Genomic DNA, 26672 nt, shown 5'->3' on the forward strand with positions numbered 1-26672 from the left:
TTTTTAAGTAGAGAGTTGAAGGTGGAATAGAAGTAGCCAACATGATCAATTTGTACTTGAAAAATAGTAGGTTAGCTATTAATATTTTCGATGTTAAAACATTAAGTTAAATAATTAAAAGTTATTATAAAATTGAATCAATAATTTTTATCCCATAAAGATATTTCATACAAATATTTATTTTCCTTCACCTAAATTCTTTTTTCGAATGGAATAATAAATTAATGATGATGATGATCCAACTACACCTAAAACTCAAACCACACATATAAATCATAATGCATCCGTTAATTGAGTCAAGATTTAAATTCTCAACCTCTTATTTTAAAACTATTTTCTTAATCAATAAACCACTATTTTTATTGTACAACTTATATTTTGGTATTATATAAAATCACCCAAAAATATTAAGAGGATCAAACTCTAAACTTTTTGAAAGATCTGCCTCAAATTATATTTAGAGCAAAATAACAAATGATAGTCTCATCACAACCCTATATCAAAGACATCAAAACTATTAGATGATAAATTCTAAAGTTACATCATACACCCAAATCTGCAAATAAAAGAGATTTAATAAAAAAATTAATTAGAAACTTATTAGAGTCAATTTTATTCCTATTTTAAAATTTTAATAGCACAATTATGAACAGAAATTGAAGTTATTATAGTAAAGCTTGAGAGTGACACTACACAAGTTCTTCCTTAAATATTGTGGATGATTAAGAAATTCTCGATTCACGGGCGAGAATCACTTTCAATAAGACAAAATTTGCTAAATAACAGGAATTATGACTAATTGTTCAATAATAATAATAATAATAATAATAATATTAATAATAATCACCATACAATAATCGGTTTACTAATTCAAAATAAATAATTATTCATTCAAATGTAGACTTTTGACGTATCTTATATTTGACATATTGGATACTCCCTCTCTTATGATTTTGAAACTACTTCTATTTTGATCTCGTCTTTTTTATTTTGTAATTGTAATATTTTGTGTAATGTCTATTTTTCACCATCTTTTAAATTTCTCACTTTCAATTTTATGTACAAAATTTAATTGTCCTCACCATTTTCTTCATAAGCATGTAGAAGCAAGCACTAGTTGTTTGGCGGTGATATTTGTTACATGATCATTCCATGGGCCCACTTGTGTGAACACATCCACGGGGCACCCATGAGTTCGGGTCCATAAAGCAATGGGTAATGGTCATTGTCTCATTGACTTACATAAACACTTGATAATTTTACTATTTCATAAAATCGTATGGTATTAGGAGGATTTTTCATTAAACATTATATGTAAATCCATAACAGTATTTTAGTGATGTGGAATTTTTCTCACATATAAAATATTTCCAACGACATTAGTGAGTTGTTTTAAACTCTTGGTGAGAGAGGGAGTATATGATAATCAAAACCATTTTCTTAATGATCGTGTGCAAAAAGCATAGGAGGTTCTGAATATGTTCAATATGTTAGAGTGCACAAGGTCTCGAAAAATTAGAGGCCTTAATATTAAATTATTTAGTATATGTTAGGTGTTTAAAGAAATAAAATTGTTCAAAAAATATTATAATTTTTGAAAATACACGAAACCTTTATAAAATTTGTCAATTTTTTACCTTGACAAGTAGGTCGTAGTGTCTAAAGTGTCGTTTTTAAACTGTTGACGAAAGAGGGATTGTATGATAATGTTATTATCTTAACATTCATTAGCCAACTAATCACAAAACTTGTGATTTTGAATTAACGAATTATTAATGATTGATAGAAGGAAAACCTGCAGGATGGACAGTCTGTATATGAGAAATCATTTTATCACATTACTTTCCTCCGTAGATTACATTTGATTTTGAAAATTTCTAATTAATTATTATAATTTGTAAATTATTATAAAAAAACAAAAAAATATTAATTAAGTAAATAAAACCAAAAAAGATATATTAAAATAATAAAATTCTCACCCTATGAAATCCTACCAGGCTATCACATAAGGGTAATTTGTTAACTTTACAAATAACTATTATTTACTAAAACTTTCTTCATTTCATTTACTTGCTCGGTTGCTCCCTCACGTAAAAGTATTTTTTACTTGCATTAATACAGATATTTGTACTCCCATCAATTGAGACTAAATGTCATAAAAGGTTATATTTGATTTTTAACATTATTTATTGTACTATCTTAATTTATTTTATCTTTAATCTAAATATCAAAATATAATCAAGTGGAATATTGTTTGATTCGTCTCAATGTAAATTTTGTAGATATTAATTTCTATAATTTTTAATTATACACAATCAGATATATTTAAGATTACATGGGACAATTGGTGTGAAATGATGAGAGTATTATTCATAATTCTGTGATATTTCATATATTGTGTCAATTATACAAGATATTAACGATTCGACAAAGACATTGAATTGCGTAAAAGAATTTTGACTGCATCTAAAAAAAATAACGGAAAAGTAATATGGATACCCTCAAAATTAATTAATCATGGATACTTTTAGATATTACCTTTGTTTAAAAATACTTACAATTAATTATAACATATTGTGTGAAAAGAATATAAAAAATATTTCCTTCATTTTGAAATATTAGCTACGTTATGATTATTGGCACAATTCATTGTTGAAGCTTATTGTATATATTGTGGCTAATATGTAAGAAAAAATATAGTCAAGTAGGATCTTATTTGAATTGTGTAATCGTATATTTTCATAATATTTTAGTCTTTTATAATTTTTAGATTTGAATAGTTAAACATATATATGATTTAATTAAAATATTAAATTGCGTAAAAAGTCAAATGTAGCAAGTATAATAAAACGAGTTAGGATCCTCTCCATTACTAAAAATGTTATGAAAACTCCATTACTCAATTTAATGGTTAGAATTGTTTGATGAAGGAAAATAGTGAAAATTACGAGATTTTATTTTTCATTTTAAAATAGGTGTTAAAATCTTAATATGGATAATAGAGAAAAGTAATGAATAGGATCCAATACTAACAAAACATAGGAAGTATAGACAAATTCTTTGTTAAGACCGTCTCATCGTGATACAGCTTAATTTGAGCTGATTCAATATTAACTTTAAAAAAACCGCATAAAAATTGTTTTTAACTTAGTTACTCATTTGTTTTTTTAAAAAACATTAATTTGACCGCTTATATGAGCTCATTTCACGATGAGACAGTCTCATACAAGCTTGGAAGTATAATGTACGTTAGAAATTACTCTTACATCGATGAACGGTATGTATGTCCAATCACCAAGTGTTGTATAGCATGCATTTAAACAATTAAAAATATAAATAGCGACAAAAAGGTTCGGTTGGCGACAGAAGATGTTTGTAGCCAATTCAGTCGCCAAAAATCCAAAGCGGGAAAATAGTAATATTCGAAATTCAGAAGCGGGAAAATTGTCAATATTACAGGTTTTTTTGTCGCCATATCTGTCGCTAATAGAATTGAGCGGTGCAAAAAAATTTGATACAAATCTTAAAAAGGGGAAATTTCGTATATAAATAGAATTGAAACCCAACCTATATAACCACAAATCGTCAAAATTTCTCAAATTTTTTAATTTATTTTTCTCATAACTTAATAACTTAATATTTCTTCGCTTAGGGAAAATCTTCTCTGAAATTATCAGGTACCTTTACTAATTCACTCTTATTATATTTTTGTTTTATTTAAATATGATTATTTTATGCTTTATAATATATATATATATATATATATATATATATATATATATATATATATATATATATATATATATATATATATATATATATATATATATATATATATATATATATATATATATATATATATATATATATATATGTTTATAGTTTTATAATTATAAATATGAGTTGAAATATTGTTTTTGATATGTATTAATTGTTCTTGTGCTGCGTTGCCACGGTAAGTTCCTGTTTCCCAACTATTTTAATTTTCTTCTCTTTATTTAGCTTTCTTGTTTTTTTTAATTAAGCTTTCTTATTGTTTTTAAGGTTTCATTAGTAATATTCAGATTTTTTTTTAATTGTATTATGTTGAATTTTGTTAGAATTAATATGCGGAAGTTGTAGTAGATTATTGATTTTGATTAATAAATATTGAAGATGTTAGTATGAAAAATAAAGAGGAGAGTTGATGGCTGTTGTGAAAAAAAGGTTTTTTGTATTATGTGGCTTATTTACAAATGAGAGCATGCAACACATATATATAGTGCTTCTATGTTGGTGCTTTCACCATCATTATGTTTCTAGTCTTTTCTGCAACTTGTAGATAGTTCTACACTATTAGCTTTAGGATGTTAGTCTAGATAGTTCTAGGATATCATATTACTCCCTAGATTTTTCTAGATTACATTATTTAACAAATTTATCTTAGCTTTTTGTAATTAAGTGAACATCGTTTTTGCTTATTGCAAAAATTGTAGGAATTGTTCAATATATTGTAAATTAGGAAATTGAATATCTTTAGGAGTTGATCATGTACTATATTCGTTTTTATTTGTTTCTATCTTTAGTCCTTTGTCTATATATTTAAGCAGTTGTATCATTCATTTTAATGTTAATACAAGATCAGTATTCAACCTTGAACACATTATTTAATCCTAATTTTCGCATTAATTCATTTTTAATGGTATCAGAGCCGTAAGGTTCAGATCTGGAAATCTGATATCTTTTTTCGACCTATCATCATCTACTTTACATTACGTGCGATGGCCCAGTCATCGGAAGAATGACCCAAACAATTTCAATGGAGCAATTACAGACAATGTTCCAAACCCTCAACAAAACAATCGTGACAACAGAAAATTCAAGAGTATGTGTGTCTGAACGACTCACATACAATAATTATACTAAATGGTGTAAATTGATGCACATAGCCATCATCGAGGGTGACTCAAACACATCACTGACTCGCCTCCACCACAAACTGACCCGGAATACTCACAATGGGCTCAACAAGACTCCATGGTGAAAGCTTGGATAATTGAAAACATTGACCCAGAAACTGTTAATCACTTGATTACACAACTGCACGAGAACTATGGCAAGAAATCGAAACCCTTTTAAGCAGTGTTAGGGATGAACTTCAAATCTATGATTTAAGTTTAAAAGCAGCAACCCTAACACAAGGAAGAGACTCAATCGAAATATACTATGACAAACTCACAACATTATGGAAAGATAGATCGTAGGATGTCTAATTCTATGGTCTATTCAGAGGACATTACCACTTTCGACCAGTATATTCAAAGAATTCGATTGTATCAATTCCTCACAGGAATTCATGAAGATTTGGACAAAGAGAATAGAGATCTCCTTTTAATAGAACCCTTATTGACCGTGGACCAAGCTTATGCAACAATTTGGCGAGAAATCACACGCCAGGATATTATGACCGGCGGTTCATCATTTGGTATAAAATCCTCAGAAATCGGTATGGGGTTAGCCATAAATAAAAGATCCATACCACAGAGGCGAGAAGAGGACGATCGGCGTAAACTCCGGTGTAGTCACTGTGGTGGCACATGCCATACCAAGGAAGGATGTTTTAAACTTCATGGTTACCCCGAGTGGTGGGATTATCTACAAAAGAGGAGGGTCGCCACCAAGGCATCGGCGAACCGAACCGGCGGCAAGGTCAACTTAGCAAGTGCAAACCACTCCAATGAACCATCACTGCTCAAAAGCTTAGGTATTGGCGGGGAAGGTGAGAGGACAACAGCTACAAAGGAAACAATAGCCGAGAAGTAATGGTACAGAGAGAGAGAGGACAACCGTGGAGGAAGAGAGAGAAGGTCATGAGGCAAATGACCAAAATTTGCCAAAATTAGCTTTTTATATTACCCCCACAAACCTTACTCACTCCACTCAACCCTTAAACTCACATAAATACCCGGACCCACGACGCACAAAAACTGAATTTTATTCCCAAAAATTAAAAGACCAAAAATCTTCTTGTATGGGCATGGGCTTTCTTAGTTACCAACCTACTTCAAAATGGATATTCGATTGCGGGGTGACTGAAGTTTGACCCTCACGATATAATATCTATTAACCCTACTACCCGTACTCACATCTAAACAGCCAAATGCGAGTGTATTCCAGTTGATAAAGTAGGGCCTCTAAATATTTCCTCCTCTCTTCATCTCAAAAATTGCTTATTGATTCCAAGCTTATCTTATAAATTGTTGTCTGTTAGTCAGTTAACCAAAGAGCTAAATTGTATTATCCTTATGTCTTCTACTGGTTGTATTGTGCAGGATGCTTAGACCGGTACAGTCATTGGACATGATACTGAACGAGAATGATTATACTATGTGGATGAACGACTCAACAAGGTCAAGCTATGCTTTCTCACGGGTCCTTTGAATATCTCTGGATTTAGCATCGGCGCTTAGGTCATCCTTCTCTTGCCTATTTAAAGCATTTATTTTCATTTTTTTTGGAAACACAACTATGTCTTTAGAGTGTAAAACTTGTGTTCTAGCAAAAAGCCACAAACATCTGTATTTTCCTAGTATTACTCACTCTATTGCTTCGTGTGCTTTAATTCATTCAGATGTATGGGGACCTGCTCCTAATTTTACTAGTCATAATTTTTTCTATTATGTTTTATTTGTGGATGATTGTACTCGTATGAGTTGGGTCTATTTTTTGAAACACAAATCTGAAGTTTTTTCTGTGTTTGTTACCTTCTATAATATGCTCAAAACACAATTTCATGCTACACCACAAATATTACGTTTTGAAAATGGGGGGAATATGTAAACCTAGCCATGAAACAATTTATGTCTAAACATGGGATGATTCATCAAACTTCTTGTCTTGACACACTAAAGCAAAATGGAGTTGCTGAATGCAAAAATCGTACTTTACTTGAGATCACTCGAGCTCTTTTAATCGAGTCTCATTCACCAGCCTATTTTTGGCCTGAAACTATTGCTAGAGCTACATATCGTACTAATCGTGTTCCCTCTAAACCACTCCGGTTAAAACTCCTCTTGAAACCCTGGGTTCCTTTGTTCCTCTTCCTTCTTTTCACTCCTTACCTCATCGCATATTTGGGTGTGTTGTTTTTGTACATCTTCCAAAACAAAATCGAACTAAACTTGAAGCACGGGCAATTAAATGTGTTTTTCTTGGCTATGGGGTGAACCAAAAGGGATATCGGTGTTATGATTCGATTACTAAGCGAATGTATACCACTATGGATTGTGACTTCTTTGAACAGTCCTACTACTAAACCCAGCCTGGTCCTTAGGGGGAGAAGGATAATGATGACCTTAGCTGGCTTATTCACCCAGTTATACCTGCTTCACTGGACCCTAAAGAGCAAGTAGACGAAACCATCGAAGTTGTTTTTGAAGTTATAGTATCTCTTCTTCAGCTCACTCCAGTCCTATCTGATGAGCATCCTGAATTCAGGAAGAGGTAATCACTGACCTTTCCCAAACTTGTGCTAATAACCATGATAATGTTGGCAATGTTAATCCTATCACCAGGTATGAGCTGCCAACCAGAAGCACGAGGGGAATTCCTCCCAAAAGATATGATCCAGAATTTGAGGCACAAAGATTGAGATATTCGATAAGCAAAGAAGGGAATGATAATCTCTCACAAACAGCCATGGCTTTTACTACTCTGTATTCTAACCATGTACCGAAAAATGTTGATGAGGCTCTTAGAGATCCAAAATCGAAGAAGGCAATGGAAGAGGAAATAATTGCTCTTAACAAAAATGAAACTTGGGAAAATTGTTAGTTGCCGAAAGGAAAGAAGGCAGTTGGATGCAGATGGGTTTATACCATCAAATACCGAGCTAGTGGCACTATCGAAAGATACAAAGCTAGACTGGTGGCACAGGGGTATACTCAAACTTATGGAGTGGATTATTCTAAAACGTTCTCTCCGGTGGCTAAAATTGACTCAATTCGAGTTTTGTTCTCCATAGCAACAGACAAGGATTGGCCACTTCATCAATTTAATGTGAAGAATGCATTCCTACATGGGAAAATTGAAGAGGAGGTGTATACGAAGGCTCCCCCAGGTTTCTCAGATGAATATAATCCAGAGGAAGGATGTAAACTAAACAAGGCTCTCTATAGTCTGAAACAGTCTCCTAGGGCATGGTTTGGGAGATTTACTACTGCAATGATGAAGTTTGGGTATAAACAGAATAATTCAGATCACACTTTATTTCTTAAGAGGAGAAATGGTCGTATCACTTGTCTTATCATTTATGTAGATGATATGATCATTACTAGAGATGATAAAGAGAAAATATGCACTCTTAAAGCACAATTGTCTTGAAAATTTGAAATGAAAGACTTTGGCAAGTTGAAATACATGCTCGGTATCGAAGTTTTAAGATCAAATGAGGGAATATTCATTACCCAGAGAAAGTACATCCTTGACTTGCTAGCAGAAACCGACATTGTAGGTTGTAAGCCTGCAGAAATATAGATTATTGCTAATCATGGCCTCCGGATGATTGAAGGAGAAAAACTAGCAAACAGAGGACAATATCAGCGAATGGTTGGTAAACTTATCTACCTTTCTATACGCGACCAGATAAATAGACACTTTATAAATGAGAAACTTGAGAACAAAATCATAAGTCTCCCGCTTGTCAGATCAAAGGATCAACTAACTGATATTCTTACAAAGGTTGTTACTTCAGAAGCTTTTGAACAAATTTTGTGCAAATTAGGTATTGATGACCCGAAGACCTAACTTGAGGGGGAGTGTAGGAATTATTCAGTGTATTGTAAATTAGGAAATAAAATATCTTCAGGTGTAGATCATGCAGTATATTAGTTTTTATTTGTTTTCTTTTTTAGTCCTTTGTCTGTATATTTAAGCAGCTATATCATTCATTCTAATGTTAATACAAGATAAGTATTCAGCCCTAAACACATTGTTTAACCCTAATTTCTGCGTTAATTCATTTTTCACATATGCTTGGTGAGGTTTATTGTTTCCCAAAATAATATGGTAGTAGGAAGATTAGCTCACCCACTATATATACAAGTCAACAACCCATTATTTTATCGATGTGGGATCGTGTCTCACATGTGAAGTATTTTCTAACAAAAATTATTTGAACTTTTTGTTTATCACCCATTTGAACAAAAAATACTCCCTTCAATTCTTTTTAGTTAGTTTTATTTTCTTATTTGGACAGTTTACTTCTATTGTCCTATTTTCATTTTAAGACATACTCATCTGTCTTCTTTGATTTGCATCTAAGAGAAAGATGATAAATTTTTAAAAAGTGATGATAAATTAAGAGAGCGAATGAATTATGTCGATCAAATTAAAAGAGAGTTAAAATGTATGAATAAGATTAAAAGAAAATGGTGTGTCATTATTCAAAATTAGAAATGATGCAAGTTAAATGGGACGAATCAAAATGAAAAATGCTAAACATTCAATGAGACGGAGGGAATACATTTTTAGGTGGTCCCATTGTTTTCTGAATATTAAAAAATAAAAAATACCTAATATTGTACATGAATATATTATTTTAGGTGGTCTTGTTATTTTCTTAAAATAAAAAATATTCAATATATATATATAAGTCTATTATTTTAGGTGGTCCTCTCATTTTCTTAATATAGAAAATATTCAATATACGTGAGTCTATTATTTTAGATGGTCCCCTCATCTTTTTATTATAAAAAATATTCAATATACATGAGTCTATTATTTTAGATGATCCTCTTATTTTCTTAATATTTGTACCCAAACCAAAAGGTACAATTAAATTAAATTGATGAGAGTATAATTTTTAGTAATATTAATATAGATTTTGTGAATAATTTACTTAAGAGCATAAATAAACTTAACAAAAACGTTGTCATGTTTATATGTCTTTGATCCATTTTTTTAAAAAAATAACGGAGAAGTACTTATGAATACCCCAAAATTAATTAACTATGGTCATGGTACTATTCATTAATCCTATTAATTTTTTTAATTATTAATTTATAAATTAAAACATGGTCAAGTAAGATCTAATTATAATTGTTTCAATACATAAATAATTAATATTTACTTTTAATTTTTTTAATATACATAAATTAAAATTGTAAAAATCGAATCCATACATTAGAGTACGTAAAAATACGTTCCAAGTATTTGGAAATGGAGGAATACATACGCATGAATCTGAATCTACGTTAGAAATTACTCTACATCGATAACACTATGTATGTAAAAACATCAATTGCTTTTAATCACTTAAAAATATAAATGGCGACAAACTAATTCTGTCGCCAAATATCGAAGCGGGAAAGAGTATTATATTTGAGTTTAGAAGCGGGAAAATTAAAAAGCATGTAAAATTTTTGATGTCCTATATTTGTCGCTTCAGCGGGAAAATAAATCAGATTCAAATCTCCGAAGGAGGAAATTTTGTAAGCAAATAGAAACGAAATCCAACTCACAAAACCACAAATCGGCAAAGCTTCTCATATTTTTTTAATATGTTATTCTCATAAATTAATAATTCGCTGTTTCGGGGAAATATTCTTTAAGAATAGCAGCTACATATCTTTACATATCCATTAGTAATATATATTTCTGTTATTTAAATATGATTATTATCAGGGGCGAATTTAGTGTGGTGTCATTAAGATCAGTTGGCATCACTTAAATATAAAATTAAATCAAGTATTACATGTAAACATATCTAGATGAGTTGGTTTGTAAATTGACTTCTTTTATATAACCAAGGATCAAAATACAATAGACGCGTTTTATTTAAATCTATATTACTTGTTTTCTTTCGACTAGGCCATTGATTATCATATGTGTTATGATTTGTATATGTATGTTTGTAATTTTATCAATAGTTAAGTACTAGTTTGAAACCCGTGCCAAGCACGGATAAATTATAAAAAAAATTATTATATAAAATTTGACTAAATTATAAGAATTATGAGAAACATGTTATTTGTTAATGGGACAAAATGACATGCAATTGACAATAATTTTGAATGATTATTTGTATTTTAAAAAAACCAAAATTCTATTTGGTTTATTGTTATTATAATATTACTTTCATTAACTATGAGGAAAAAAATTTAGTTAGTAATGTTAAAATTCGTCCTCTATATTTTATTTAGTTATTTACTCAATTTCTATTAGAGATTATCTTATTTACTTTACACACTTTAAAGTCTTAATAACGTTCCTACCAAATTTTATTTAATATCAACTACAAATTCAATTTATCTTTTGATTTAATCCTCTTTATTTATCTCACTTATTGATTTGAGCCATATTGACCAACACCAAAATAACAATTATACCTTCATATCAAGGGTGCAAATCAATTGAGATGAAGACATCATAATTTTATAAGATATTGTGGTTTGGGATAGAACAACTTTATATGTTCCTTAAAATTGTCATGATCTCCATATTTTTCTATTAACTTTATCTTAGTAGTTCTTTTAATATCTATTGTTTCCACTAAATTTCTTATTCTATAAAATATGAATTAATTGCGAATTACAATCTTAATGTTTGGTGCTTTTGCGAATTACAACCTTGATTTTTTTTTTTTTCGCGAATTACAGCCTCTAAAGTAGCCTTTTGACCAATATTTAAGCCAAGTGACCGGTTCCGTACAATTTTAACGGTTGACTACATTTTTTACCTTTGACTTTCATTTTTTTGGTTTTAATTTTTTTTTTTGTGAGTTTTAATTTATTTTTTTTCTCATCACTTCCTTCTTCCCCTAACATTGATAAAACTCCATTAATGAAAACTCCATCAAGCTTAAATCCAAAACCCCTCCTCCTTCTGCTCCTCTACCTTCGTCTCTCTTTCTTCTTCTCTATCCATAAAATATTCAAGCCTACAACTTCGCAACTTTCAGGTTTATTAGATCTGTTGATCAACTGGGTTATAATTTTGGGGTTAGTTTGTTTCTTGATGTGAATGGACACCTGTAGGGGGTTAGTTTGAATCTCGATAATTCCAAAGACAGTGGTGCCTTGTCTGATTTTAATAATAATTGGAACAACACTAATCCATTTCCTAAGTGTCCATTCAATCACCTTCCTCTTTCCTCTTTCCTTCTTCTTCTTCCATTAATCTTTTAATTTCTTTCAGAAAGTTCAGTTCTTACTCTTTTCAATTATAAAAGGTATTATATTGCTATGGGGTGTTCATTAACTTGAGCATTTTGGGTTTCTTCATAATCCGCAACAAAACCCAAAACGTTGCAGCAAAAGATTCAATTTTTAATTTTGGGTTTGAAATTAGCAAATAGTCTGCAACAAAATTCAAAAATGAAAAATCTTTCATTTGAAATTAGCAAATACCCAAGAGATCTCTTACAAATATGTAATGACCCAAAATTTGGAGCAGAAGAGGAAGGCGATGATGAGGGTTTAATTTAAATCTAGGACTTGGGTATCATTAGGAGGTAAATTTGGGGTTGACAAGTCTAAAAATAAAGGATTATTGATTGTCATCTTTAATAGCTAGGACTATGCCCTTATTTAGGGAGGAAGACAGTAAGTCATTAAGAAGGAAAGGAAAGAGATGCAGACACTGAGAATGAAAGAAGGAATTAAATGGCGGTTTTGAAAAGCAGAGAAATTTCTAGACTTGGATTTAAGCTTGATGGAGTTTCATTAATAGAGTTTTATCAATGTTAGGGGAAGAAGGAAGTGATGAGGAAAAAAAAATAAACTCACAAAAAAAAAATTAATAACAAAAAAATTGAAAGTCAAAGGTAAAAAGGTGTGATCAACGGTTAAAATTGTACGAAATCGGTCACTTGGCTAGAATACTGGTCAAAAGGCTAATTTGGAGACTGTAATTCGCAAAAAAAAAAAATAAGCCTATAATTCGCAAAAGTAGCAAACATTGAGGCTTTAATGCACAATTAATTCATAAAATATATATCCAACATTTTAGACTCTAATTTTCTTAATCCCATAAACGTTAATTATGGAAATAAATTTAAGAAATAACGAGAGTAACTTATCTAAATTAAAAAGGGTTGATTTGTAAATTACTTATCTGTTCCATTTGATTTTGCATCAAAGAAAAATAGAGAGAATAGAGAGAATTAATTGTCTGGATGAAATTTAAAATACGTTAAAAAATATGGATGAGACTAAAATAAAGTGGTGGGTCATCGTTAGAAAGCAAAAACTCTAAAAATAGAAAAACCAAAGTATATGAGTAAAAACAATGTAAATCTTTGATATATTGCTAGATATTTCGATATTGACGATAATTTATTTAGAATGTAAATTTTTAATTTCTAATAATTTCCTTAATTGAGTAATTAATCATAGCTTGGGCTGAAATATTTGTGTATAACTTTTTGATTATTTCCTTTTATACGTTCTTTATCTTTTAAATAATGGTTCTTAGGAAAATGTGGAATAATGGTTCTTAGGAAAATGTGGAATGTTTGGGTCCTTATTACTTTTATTGTCTTTGATTATTTCCTATAATGATAACATTAACAATACTGCTAAATTCATTTCGGCGGGAAAATTTTAATCACAGCTTGACACGTGGCACTTTAAATTTTATTTGGATTCTCTTTTAGTATATTAGTATAGATGAGTAGATATACTCCTATTGTCTTTGTGTATTTATAATAAAAATATTATTATTAACAATGACAAGTGTAAATTCTATTTATGAAAATATTTGATGAATCAGATTATATAAAAAGAATTAGCCGATTAGATCAACTAGCTGGTGTTCTAGTCAAATAAGTTAAAATAGTGTTTGGTAAAAAAGTTTAATCAAAGAGTTTATCTATCTCAACCAGCTAAATATAGACACGTGGAGACTCAACAATAGTGAGTAGAGTTTTCGTTAAGTTAGACTATTAAACAAAATTAATGAGATTATTAACCAGCTTTCATGAAACCTTAATTAACAACAAGCAAATGATTAATTAATTGTTGTTGTGCAGATTTGCCACGGTAAGTTCCTGTTTCCAAACAATTTATTTTCTTCTCTTATTTTTATATTTGTTATTCTTATTATTATTTACAATTTCATTAGTAATATTTGGATTTTTAATTGCATTGTGCTAAATTTATCTTAGCCGAATTCTTTTGTAATTAAGTGAACATCAATTGAAGTTTTTGCTTATTGCAAATTTCTTATAACTTTTTGTTTAGCTTCCATTTTAACAAAAAAATATAATTTATTGTTATATTTATATGGATTTTGTGAAAAATGTAATTAAGAGTATAAATAAACTTAACAAAAAACCTTGTCATGTTTTTATGTCTTTATCATCTAACTTTAATTATTTGTTAATAATTTTCAATGTAATTATGCTAATATATTATGTTAAACATTTGTTTTAGTGTTTTATATAAATAAATATAAACGTAGTAATAACTTTGTCTTGCAGTCATATGTTGATAGGTTCACGCAATGGCGAAGGATAGTAGTCATCTTTTGTGTGATAGAAGTTGGATGTATCAAAGGCAATTTGATGACGGGGCCTTTAATATAAAATTCTTGCGGGGAGTAGAAGAATTCTTGAAATTTGCTATTAGTAAAAGTCGTGTAGTGGAAATTAGATGTCCTTGTTCCAAATGTAGAAACTTTGAATTTAAAAATTCGAGTGAAGTGAGAGATCATTTATTACAAAACGGTTTCGTAGAAAATTATTACGATTGGAGATATCATTGTTATATCATCGATGGTGAACGTAGCAGCAGTAATGCGTTTGACCAAGAAAACCAATTAGTGCGCAGTGTGCATGATGCTGCTGACAGTAGATTCCCAAACAAATTTCATACCTGTTTTCCGCTAAGTAATTCGCCCAATGACGAGGAGCATTCTCCTCAATATCAACCTCAGACGCACCCTCAAATTCTTTATCATCAGAATTGGCATCATCAACAATATTTTGTGGAGGAGTTGGATGATGATGAGGATATGGATGATGAGGAGGAGGAGGAGGATGAGGAGGGACAACCACAAGTTCATCAACATCAACCACAACGACAACTTGCGTCGTGGGACAATTCAGAGGATCATAGGCCATTACTACCATGGCTTCCAATAAAAAAACAGTAAGTGCATTAATTAAAAATTAAATTAAATACATTTTTTATTACGTACTAATATTTTTATTTTGTAGATTTGATGCTTTAAAGGAACCAAATTCAAGACGGGGCATCTCAGCAAATATTGGGAAGGCATTCAAGCTATCTCTAGACCCTTCTGGTACTTCTTGGACTAAGGTGCCAGAGAAACTAAAAAGGCTTTATTGGGAGGAATTTAAGGTATATTTTTATTTAGTTTATCGATTATTATTTTATTGATTTGATATTAATCGGGATAACTAATCACCATTGTTGAATTTACTTATAGAAATGTTATAAGTGGGATCCCCAAATTGATAAAGATGTCTACAACGCTTGGTATAGTCGGTGCTCACAACGGTACCGGGATATAATGAACAAACTTAGAAAACGAGAGAGACAGAAATTGAAGGAGCAGGGATATAATGAACAATTCTTGAATGCCTTGAAAACTTACTCCAATACCCAGGAATTTAAGGACAAAAGCAATCGAGGGAAAAGCAACAGGCGCAAAGGGAACGCCGATGCACCACCCTTACCCACGTACCGTGGTGGTCCCATATCTGCCGCTCGATTGCGGGAAATGATGGTATGTAATTTTAATTTTAATTATCTTTATGATGTTTTACGCTTATTCTTATAAATAATATATTAATTGTATTTTTAGGTAAAGGAAGCTGACAACGTAGAGCCTACTCCTTATAACTTATTACTACGAACTAAAGGAGTATGCAACGAAGATGGCCAGCGTGTCCTCATTACCGAACACGATAAAAAAATTGATGTAAGTTTTAATTTACCTCAAAAAGTAGTACTTATTATATATGTGTAATGTTATAAACATTTAATTCCTTTTTCTTGTAGGAGCACTATCGTAAACTCGAAGCTGAAGCAATAAGAAAAGGTGAAACTCCTGATTACTCTCAAATTTACAAAGAAGCAATCGGGGAAGTGACCAGGATTAAGAAAAAACCACCTCTGTCTGCTCGTTATTATGGTTTAGGGTCGGCTAATGAGTTCTTCTATCCTGATCTTAATGATCATCACTACACGCCTCGTGGGGAACGCAATACTCCTGATGAGATGAGGGTGCGACTTGAGGAGCTTAAGCGGATTTATAATGAGTTAAAGATATTCATGCAAGCTCAACTTGATGAGAACAATCCGACCAAAGAATCAATTCGCACGATAAAACAACGTTTGCAAGCTCTGGAAGAGACCGCCCAACAATTACAGCGTGCATTGGGAGGGGAAAGCAGTATTGCCGGCATTGGACATAGTGCTGATGGATCGGGTGGTCGTCCAGGTACGGGTGGTGATATGGGAGCAAGTACTCTTGGTGAATCTGGTGAAAACTGTGGATCACGTAGTTCTCGTTGATTGGGTAGTCGCTCTAGTTGTGGCAGCTATCATGGTGGATGCACTTTTTAGCTAAGAATATCATTTTTTTATTAAAAACACTAACTTATGTAGAGTTTAATTATAAAGAATTAATGTATAATATAAGTTATTTTATTAATGATAAATTTGTCTTCTAAGTGTTTATGTTTGAAGATTATAATTTATGTTAAATTTAAAATGTTATTCATAAAAAATAATAGGATATTTGTTATTAATATGAAATAATAACAAATAATTATTAATTTTTTTATATTTGACATTTATCCTATGCTGTGTGACCAAATTGGCCGTAAAAAAGGCTATAGAAATTGATTTGGCGTTAAATATTTTGGCCACAAGTCATTTATGTTGCTTTTTTTGTTGCTGTTAATAGATACTTCCTCCGTTTTATAATATTTGCTACATTTTTTATTTTTACCAATTTTATATTACTTGCTATATTTCTATTTTTAATAATAAAACAACCATATAAATATCTATTTTACCCCTATTTTTATTGATGGGGCAAATTTTATTTTAACCGCAAGCGCACGGTGTACGTGTAGCTACGGGTCGAACACAAGGAGGCAAGTTAACTAATTTATTTGCCTTATGACAACAAGACACCGATCAACAAGTAGTTGAGTTGAGAAACTAATAATACAATGCAAATAAAACTATTAATTAAAGCTAAGACAATGATTAATACGAAAATAATAATAATAATATGATAAATCTAGGGCGTCGATTATCACCTAATTCTAACATGGGAGTCAATTACTCTCATAATTGTATGAATTTGAGTCACTGGCATAATTAAACGTGATTTAATTAACCTCAAGCTTCCACTCTATTGATCAATATCGGTTTAAGACCTTACTAGTGTTAATCCTCAAACTTCCGTTTTATTCGCTAAACTAATAGGAATTTAACTTAAATATATCTCAATCCTAAATCAATCCTAATCTCAAACTTTCGTTTTATATAAAAGGACAATAAAGATATTCAAACTAAGATTCATTAAGCATAGGTTTAATCATAGACTCAAATTTCACACAATAAATCGATAAAATATCATCCCATGCTTCGAATTAGGGTTTTTACCCTAATTCTAGAGTGGAAAACTACTCACTAGACATGGTAATAAAAATGCAATTCATGATGAATGATGACTTAATTGAAACACTAACATGAAAATGATGAATGATTTCAATGCACAAAGATAAATAATAAAGCAACAAATAAAGAAAACTTACTAGTTGAGAAGAACGTAAATGTAAATTGCGAGGGAATTTAACGTAACAATGGAGTTTAACAACAAAGAGCTCTCAAAGAAAAAAACGCTGAGGATTAAAGATTAAAACCTAAAAACTAACTTATGACAAAAATAACTACCACTATTTATTGTGGCTCCAAAAAGTAACCGTCGAACGCACGAACAAAACACTTGACATGATGGCGACGACTCGTGACATCAGGAGCGACGAGTCATCGCTTTGCTACTGCCTGGGGTATGTGACTTCAGTGAGTTGGCGACGAGTCGTGACAAGTTGGAATAATTATTAGTTTTTATTTTAAGTTTTACTATAATTGATGAACAAATTAATAAAAGTGGATAAAAGTAAAGTGCTTTTGGAAAAATTAAGAGATAAGTGTGGATGAGATTAAAAAATAAGTTGAATATGTGGTTAAGAATAAAAAAAAAATAAACGAGTCATGATAAAAAAAATAAAAATTTGATAAATTTAAGAAGCCGACACTACATTAAATTTAACTTTTTGTGATATTAGATTTAGTGGCATTAAAAAAATGTCACTGATTTATATTTTTTGTGTAATAATTATTAGTTTTTATTTTAAGTTCTACTATAAAGTGATTTATTAACACTTTATTTGGTATTTAGTGGCCTATGTAATTGTTACTATAGTCTATAATGACATTTATGAGAAATGTCACTACATTCTATGTCGCGAAAAGCTTGAGTATGATTTTTTATTATAATGTTAAAGGGTCTAATAAATGTCACTAAATCCACTATATATACTATTAGAAATTTAAAGTAGTGACATTTAAATTAAATGTTGCTAAATATATCCCACTAAAAACAAATAATGTTGTAGTGCGGGCGCCCCTTTTTTTAATTAAACATTTTAAAATTATAAGTGATCATTTTAACACATTAAATATATATAGCTCAACTAAATAAAAATGGTCTGACCATAGGACCGTACGTATACTTTAAAAATTTGTGAAAATTAATTCAAAAATTTTTAATTGCAACTTGCACATACTACAACATTTACATCCCCACCTCAATTGAATATTGTTTTAGTTAAACAGCAACTACTTTCTTAATTTGTAGTTTTTTTTATTTTGGTTTATACTGATTAATTTGTATTATTTTTATTTTTAAACTATGATCCACTACTTTGTTTTAATCTCATCCATACATTTTAACTTTCTTTTAATTTCATCTACACAATTATTCTCTCTTTTAATTTATTACCTTATCCACCTTTTCCTTCAAAAACAAAAACTTTCTTGTTGATGCAAATTATACAGGACATAAGGAGTACATTATTAGAACATAGAAATATTGCACTATTTATTCATCACATGTAATTTTTGATTAGTTTTAATTTATAAGTTAAAACATAGTCAGGTGGGATGTTATTTAATTCGTATTAGTATAAAGATTATTAATATCAATTTTTATAATTTTTTTATTATACATGGTTAGAGATATTAAGAATTAAATTAATATATTAAATTACATAAAAAGTCAAATGATACAAGTATTTTAAAACGAAAAAAATGTCACATTTAAAAAATTTTAAATTTAATTCTCACCTAAGCGTAAATTCACTTTGGCATCAATGAAAAAAAAACCATCCCCTCAAATTGTCTAATTCAATTCCATGAAATGACACAATTAAAACCCTTCTGTCTATCATAATACAATTGACTTTTTTCCTTCCCTTAATTCACTCTCTTTTTTTTTCCTATTTAATTCTCAAGTTACTTTCATTCCATCAATATCCCATTAACTCTCATGAATTCCTCTATCTAGCAAGCTAAGCTTAGTAAGTTCTTACAATACAAGAAATCTTATCTTATTATAAATATAATTCTAATGGAGCAAGAAAATTGTTCAAACATATGGCTTAAAACAAAGAATACGATGAAAAGAATTAACAAAAGATCATGTTCACCGTTATGGGATAATTATCAAGAAAAAGAAGATCATGCAATTTGTGGGTCCCATGGAGTACGGCTAATTTGGCCTCCAAGATCATATTCGTGTAGTTTTTGCAAGAAGGAGTTTAAATCAGCTCAAGCTCTTGGAGGACACATGAATGTTCATAGAAGAGATAGAGCTTTACTCAAACAAGTCAAGATCATCACTTCTAATGATGATGATCATCATCATCATATTGATCATGATCATGATCATGTGATGATGAGTTCTTCAAAATCAATGCTTTCACAAAACCCATCTCAAATTTGTAACCCTAGTAATAAGACTAATATTGTAGCTCATAATCATCTATCTGATCTATCTAGGGTTTCTACTAATTATTCAAATAATGGGGTTAAGAAGGTGATTAGTGGTACTAAGGATGTTGTGAAAGATGATTATTCCATGGGGTTAGATTTAACTATAGGGGCATACCAAAAAGAGGGTGAGTGTTTGAAGAACAAGAGGTTTAAGAAAATTAATGGTGATTCTAATCTAATTGGTTTATTTCCATTATTTGAAGAGATTAAGTGTTCTAATGCTAATGATTGTGATTTATTAATGCCGGCTATTTGGAGTAATGGGAAATCTAAAGAGGAGCTTGATCTTGAGCTTAGACTTGGTGATGCATCTTACAAGGTCAAGTAGCTATTATTATTATCACCAATGTCATAGTGTTAATCTCAAAACATTGATGATGATCATCATTTTTTCTGTTTATTATGATTTTCTTAAGCATTTTTTATTAATTTATTATTAATGTTTGAAATTATTAACTACAACCTTTGTTTTTTGATGACTATACTTCTTTTTATGTAAGAGCTTCTCGAGAAAGGTGTTATTGTTAAAAACAAAGAGGATACTATATATTGTTAATTTAGATTTATTCGTGGTCTTAGTTACGCATTATTGGGATTGTACAAGTGAATTTCATTATTCATACAATGAGGTGGTCATTATATACCCCTTTGTATTAATTTGAACTTTGAATTTTAAATCTATAAGAATATTTTGTTTGATTCTACTATGTTTATGGAGTATATGTAGCTTTAATTTTCTCAAATATATTTGTTTAACAAAAGATTTTACTCAAATTTTGAACTTTTAATTTAGAATAGTTTTTTTTTTTTTTTTTTTTTTTTTTGCAACTTAATTTTGAATTTAGAACAATTGTTTATTAGTAGGTTTAATCAAATAGATATAATGTCAAGAAATCTTTATCATATTTGTGTTTATGAAGTACATAATCTTTATTATGTTTCTCATATATTAATATTGATTATTAAGATTGAGAGTGACATGCAATGGCAATGTCACTTCATTGTATACACACGCTTGAATTAAGCTTTGAGGTCTCATTTTCAACTTGCATATTTCAATCAATTTGACATAATTAAACCTTTAATTCTTTGTCCCACAAACTTCATTTCACTTTTCAATTTAATATGTTTCACTAAAATTTACTTCTTTTTTACATATGTAATTTATATATTCATCATATTTAAATATTTTTCACATTATACCATCAAATATCGCCTTTTATTTTCTTAATTTTTCCACCAATCATTTATGGAGCAAAATTGGCAAGGACATGAGATCAAACATATAAGTGATAGTATGTAATTAAATTAAGGGTAAAAATAATGATTAGCTTAAAATTTAGGGTAGCGTATGCTCCCCTTCAATTTTTTTTTTGACATATTAGGATTTTTTATTTTCTTTGATAATGTTTTGCTGATCATCATTGGTAGAAATCTGATAGTTGATGATGTCGCTCGTGGTTGTCCTCCTCTAGACCAAATCGATTCGTAAATTTTTAATTCGCTCACCTGTGACAAAACTCACAAGACTATTGTACAATAGAGCATTTGAACAAAGTATTTAATACAAATTTTTATCTATAGATTAGTTATATATGTCTATGAATAACATAGTATTCCCTAATATTAAGTTTGCCTTGTGGACTTTTATAAGTGATTATTTTTTTCATAAAATATGACAAATCTAAACAATGAATAGATAAAATTTAAGCTATGTTGTGAAATAAGCTACCAAATTACTAGGAATACATGAAGAATCAATCATCAAATTGTCATTTAGAAAAAAAGGTTTGTCGAGTTCGATAAGAATGTTACTTCTTCATGTGGTTAATCATACAAGGGTCTTCATAATATCTTTGTAATCCAATTTCTTGCCATATTATGCGGGGTCATTGTCTCTAATATCTTTGACTTGCCGAGTTTCCGTGTAAACAAATTAGTTATATTTAGACATGTCAAAATAGTCCGTCGACACGGGTTAATTACAGGTTGGGTTATGTTGGGTTTAGATCAATTAAATATTTTTTTTTTGTAAAAAAGATTAAATTATTGATTTTAAGACTACAACGAATAAATATTGACTCAAAATACAAAAAATTAATTAGAAGTATAGTAGATTCAAACTAAAAAGATAACGTGAAACTTAAAAGGCTGACAAATGAAAACAAGTTAGAATGGTCTGGTTTTGAGTTAGGGTCAAACTTGAACTAGTTTTTTCGGATCAGATCATTTTCGTGTTAAGGATCAAACTTTTTAAATTATAATTCACTAATTTTCAATCGGTTTTCGGATTGTATCAAATTTTGATGAGTCTAGCTATATCTACCAATGTTCACACCTAGACTAAGATCAGTTTCGGTGTAATTATATATGTTGTACAAGATATGTATGACTTTTTGAGTATTTGACTAGTTAAGCTCTAGTTTTAGTTTAGTTCTATACATGTGATGCAAGCATTAATCCTAAATCTCACCTACTAAGAAATATAAAATGTTTGTAGTAATTACACATACGACTCCTAATTAAAGGTTTGTTTTCTATGAAAATTAATTAAATTGAAATTGAATTAAAACAAAATGAAGTGAAAGTGATTGTACATCTAAATTGACATGTGATAAAGAACTTATTTTATAAAATTATTAATTGAATTGAACTGAACACTAAAGATTAATCATCATCATACTTAGTGTATTCCGCCCATAGAAAACTATGGTCAGGGTCTGGGGAAGGAAGGACAGCGGCAACTCATACCCATAAAATGAGAGCGCGACTAAAGAGTCCCTCGACTTGAGAAAGAATAGGAGCAGTTTCTGCAACAGCTAGGGTCGAATGAGACTGAAGCGGACTCAGCAGGTATACATCGTATCGCCCAGGCATGACCTTTAAACATAAAAAGATACTAAAAATTATGGTTGGTTTAAAGTTAATTACTCTCATTATAGCATAGGGTAATGAATTATTAAATTAAACTATGTACTACTCCATAATATTCTAAGGTCTAAGATCTTAATTATAAGCTTAAAATTTTAGTTGAGTTAACAGTTTGAAAAATAAAAGTGCATGATAAACAAAAAGCATGGCCGACTCTAGGAGTGGCTGAAATGGACCACCTCCCAAGGTCCAAAAATTAAAAGTACAATTAGATACATTATGAAAAAATGCTCTAAAAATTTTCATTAAATATTCGTCAAAAATAATGCTAAATGCATGTGAAAGAAATCTGATATGGGAATTATAGGATTGCAAAATACTGTCAAATCTTTAAGAAACAATTTATTATATTCTCAATTACATTAATTAAATTTGGCTTTTCCATTACAACAAAGAGTTTACATTGGGTGATTTCATTAAATTTAATGAAGTAATTTTTATAATTGAATTGACATAAAAAAAATGGACCACATAGACACATTATTCGACAAAGAAATCCATGAAAATATGTAATTTTAATTGGTCTTTGATTTTTTGAGGGCTAATACGGGTGATTTTTTTGTGTTAATTTAGGTTTGAATATATAGGATTTGTGAATTAAAGAGAAAAGGCCGACAGTTCACTTAAATTGTAGAAAAAAAAATTTCTAAATTATCTCTGACTTCTAATTTTGCACAGGACTTCAACATGATCAGAATCAACCCGACAAAAAGGGCAGTTTTTGACAAGGATGGATCATCATACATTAAAGAAAGAAATATTTCATGTTTGATCAAATAAACATAGCTTTTGCCCACAATTAATTAATTAGTCTTCATCTACACCTAATTATCCCCTTTGAATTTTCTTTGTTTCTATTTTTGTTGCATTTAATCCGAGAAACAAGGATGCAGATTTCAGAAATCAGACAAGATAGTATTACTGAAATACTGATGAATTATAACTCTACTTCTTAGAAAAAGAAATTCACAAATATATCTCTTTACCCATAAACTGCCATAATATTTTTATGTAAATTTTTACATTCGAGTTAGACTACTAGTTGAAGATTTTTTCCTTTTTTGTATTAAAAGATATTTTCTCGTCATATCCTGTAATAAATAAATAAATAAATAATTTAAAGTGATTTGAGGTTCGATTTTTATATATTTGTTAAATTAAATTTTTGTAAATAATATTACAAAATAGAAAAAATAATTTAAATTAAAATGTTTTTCAATGAGGAAAATGTTGTCTGAGAGGCTGTAACAACATTTTGTAACAATTTTACTTTAAGCCAGATACATCGATTTTGACCTGAAAATAGGAGAAATTTATTTTAAAAAAATTATTTGTTTTAAAATAAGCTTTTTTTAAAAAAAATCTCTAGTAATAAATCAAAGAAGAATTGCTTAAAAGTTAAATTTTTAAATAGCCTAAAAAATCATTTATCAATTTTTTTTCTATGTAAATAACTACTCCTTGTGTACCTAAGACATTGCAACCATATGACATTACACGCATATTAAGTAAATGTAGTTGAAATAATTAAACTATGTGAATAAAATTAACAAAGAAAATATATGGATAAAATAAAAAAAAAAATTAATGCTATTATTACATAAAATAAAAAATATAGTAAAATTAAAGAGTTAAAATTAGATCAAAAGTGTTGAAATGTCTTAGGTATAGAAGGAATAATGAGTTGACAAGAATGAAAATTACTCCAAAATAAAGCCTAAAACAACGCTGAAAAGTGAAAAAAAAGGAAGTGTATCAGTAATAAAAAGATAATTACTTGCAGTAAAAATATTTTTTGCTGAAAAACCAGCTAATTTTAAGTAGAACCTGACTTTTTTCTTAACCAAGTGAAACTGATGAACTATATATGGGTTTTAAGAAGAGTTATATAAATGCACACTGGAATACAAGTTTACACATGGGGTGAATTTAGATGCATGTAACAACTAACAAGTGTACATGTTATATTTTATGTGATTCAGAAATACAGGCATGTTAGATTTTGAGTTCGATTCTCGTTAATCATTTTCCTTAAGAACTCGACCCTCCCCTTGAAGCCACAACGTATCTTATAACAAAATAAAATAAAATAAAAATGAAATGTGATGTTTGTCATTGCATTGTGGGTGTCTTTACACCTTCTAATGAGACATGCTCCCGTCTTTCTTTGATTTTTTCATATTGAACTTGTTGTAATATCAGTGAAATTTAATAAAAAAAGAAATAGTGTTGAATAACTTGATTAAAAATAAATTAATGATTAAATTGAATAGTCAAAATGGAGAAATTGAATAAATTTGTGGATAAGATTTTAAAACAATAGTAGACTTATTGCCAAAGAAGAAAGAGTGTAAAATTAGTGTGACAAAATAATTGGAGAGTGAAAAAGGTTGAACACCAAATCTCAAATGACACTGTCTCACGGTAAGACCATTTTTATTGGACTAACTCAATAAACACTTATTATTTAAAAGTGATAATTTGCAGTTTTAAAGTGATCATTTATAGTAGTGATCAATTTTTATATTCTTAAGAGGTGATCAATTAGAAAATCGAATATTTTATGGATCTTCTTATGGTGATCGGTCTTATAGAAGAATTTATGTAAACATTTACCTTCAATGCTATCTCGTATAAAACAAATTTTAAAATGAAACAGTCACATAATGAGACTATCGTGTCTATCGATATATTTAGTGTATTGATCAATACAATTTTAAAGTGATAAATTAGAGAAATAGACTAATTATATAGGCTCGTCTTATAGTAAAATGGTCTGATATAAGACGAGTTGCGAATAAATGTGAAAAATTAAAAACAAATAAGCTATTTATCAAAATGATATTTTCCAAAATAAGCGTCTCCTTGCCAAAGTTGAGGTTAGATATGTTCGCAGTTACTAACAACGAAAAAATAAATTGATCAAAAAAGTCAAAATTCTTTATTCATTTTTACTAACAGCGAACAAAATATGGACAATGTATAGCGTTGGAAGCGACAAAATATGAAAAACTAAGGGCCAACAAACTTTGTTTTATTTTTTTTTTGTCGTTACAACGCTATGACATGGTCTCGCTTTTGTTCATTGCTACTAACAGCGAACAAAGCATTTTGACTTTTTTAACTAACTTCTTTGTTTGTTGTTAGTAACAACGAACAAAGCATTTTGACTTTTTTAACTAGCTTTTTTGTTTGCTGTTACTAACAGCAAATATACTTGACTTTAGACTCGACATGAATACGCTTATTTTTAGAACTAAAATTTTCCCAAGCTTATTTTGAAATTTTTTTTATAATAAGCATATTCATTTCATTTTTTCCAAAAATGTTAGCAAAACACTTCCACATATATAACACGCCAGTGAAAGCCCATATAGCTAATAAACATGTGGCCTTCTTGGACACTAGGCCCAAGGGCTAAATGAGCCCAACAGTAAGAGAGAAGCACTTATTCCAAAGCTACTCTCCTTCATAAGTGTATTTGTTTATCGCAAATTCTTACTTGAGACCGTCTTTATAAGAGACGCGTCTCAAATGGATCGGCCCATTATTACTTAAAAAAACAACTACCAAAAAAATGCGTGTTGTATAATCTTATTTGGAGTTTGTGTTATAACCTATTGAAATTGGTATTATAACCTATTAAAATTAGTATCTCCAAAT

The 26672-nt window shown here is 29.7% G+C and overlaps 2 protein-coding genes across 5 annotated transcripts; both read left to right on the top strand.

Annotated features, from left to right (window-relative positions):
- The first annotated feature begins 3584 nt into the window (after positions 1–3584).
- LOC130802954 (uncharacterized) lies at positions 3585–16741 on the top strand. Of its 4 annotated transcripts, none has more exons than XM_057667087.1 (7): positions 3585–3677; positions 6312–6449; positions 14473–15128; positions 15197–15341; positions 15430–15729; positions 15808–15924; positions 16005–16741. In XM_057667087.1, exons 3-7 carry the CDS (start codon positions 14482–14484, stop codon positions 16518–16520), a joined length of 1725 nt encoding a protein of 574 aa, XP_057523070.1. In that variant the 5' UTR covers positions 3585–3677; positions 6312–6449; positions 14473–14481; the 3' UTR covers positions 16521–16741. The 4 variants fall into 4 exon arrangements, with proteins under 4 accessions (XP_057523070.1, XP_057523068.1, XP_057523071.1 ...); XM_057667085.1 differs by having other exon boundaries at positions 14459–15128; positions 16005–16698; XM_057667088.1 differs by lacking the exon at positions 6312–6449 and having other exon boundaries at positions 3591–3677.
- A 2960-nt stretch (positions 16742–19701) lies between these two features.
- On the top strand, positions 19702–20406 carry LOC130802429 (probable transcriptional regulator RABBIT EARS). Its single transcript, XM_057666450.1, has one exon. It carries the CDS (start codon positions 19702–19704, stop codon positions 20404–20406), a length of 705 nt encoding a protein of 234 aa, XP_057522433.1.
- The last annotated feature ends 6266 nt before the right edge of the window (positions 20407–26672 follow it).

This window comes from Amaranthus tricolor, chromosome 16 (assembly GCF_026212465.1).
Source record: "Amaranthus tricolor cultivar Red isolate AtriRed21 chromosome 16, ASM2621246v1, whole genome shotgun sequence".
NCBI classification, from domain to species: Eukaryota; Viridiplantae; Streptophyta; class Magnoliopsida; order Caryophyllales; family Amaranthaceae; genus Amaranthus; species Amaranthus tricolor.

Bases quoted from the DNA above. Each gene is read 5' to 3' on its own strand.
- LOC130802954 (XM_057667087.1), top strand. From the start codon at position 14,482: ATGGCGAAGGATAGTAGTCATCTTTTGTGTGATAGAAGTTGGATGTAT. The intron at 15,129-15,196 runs GTAAGTGCATTA...TTTATTTTGTAG, and splicing joins TGGCTTCCAATAAAAAAACA to ATTTGATGCTTTAAAGGAAC. The intron at 15,730-15,807 runs GTATGTAATTTT...TTGTATTTTTAG, and splicing joins CTCGATTGCGGGAAATGATG to GTAAAGGAAGCTGACAACGT.
- LOC130802429 (XM_057666450.1), top strand. From the start codon at position 19,702: ATGAAAAGAATTAACAAAAGATCATGTTCACCGTTATGGGATAATTAT.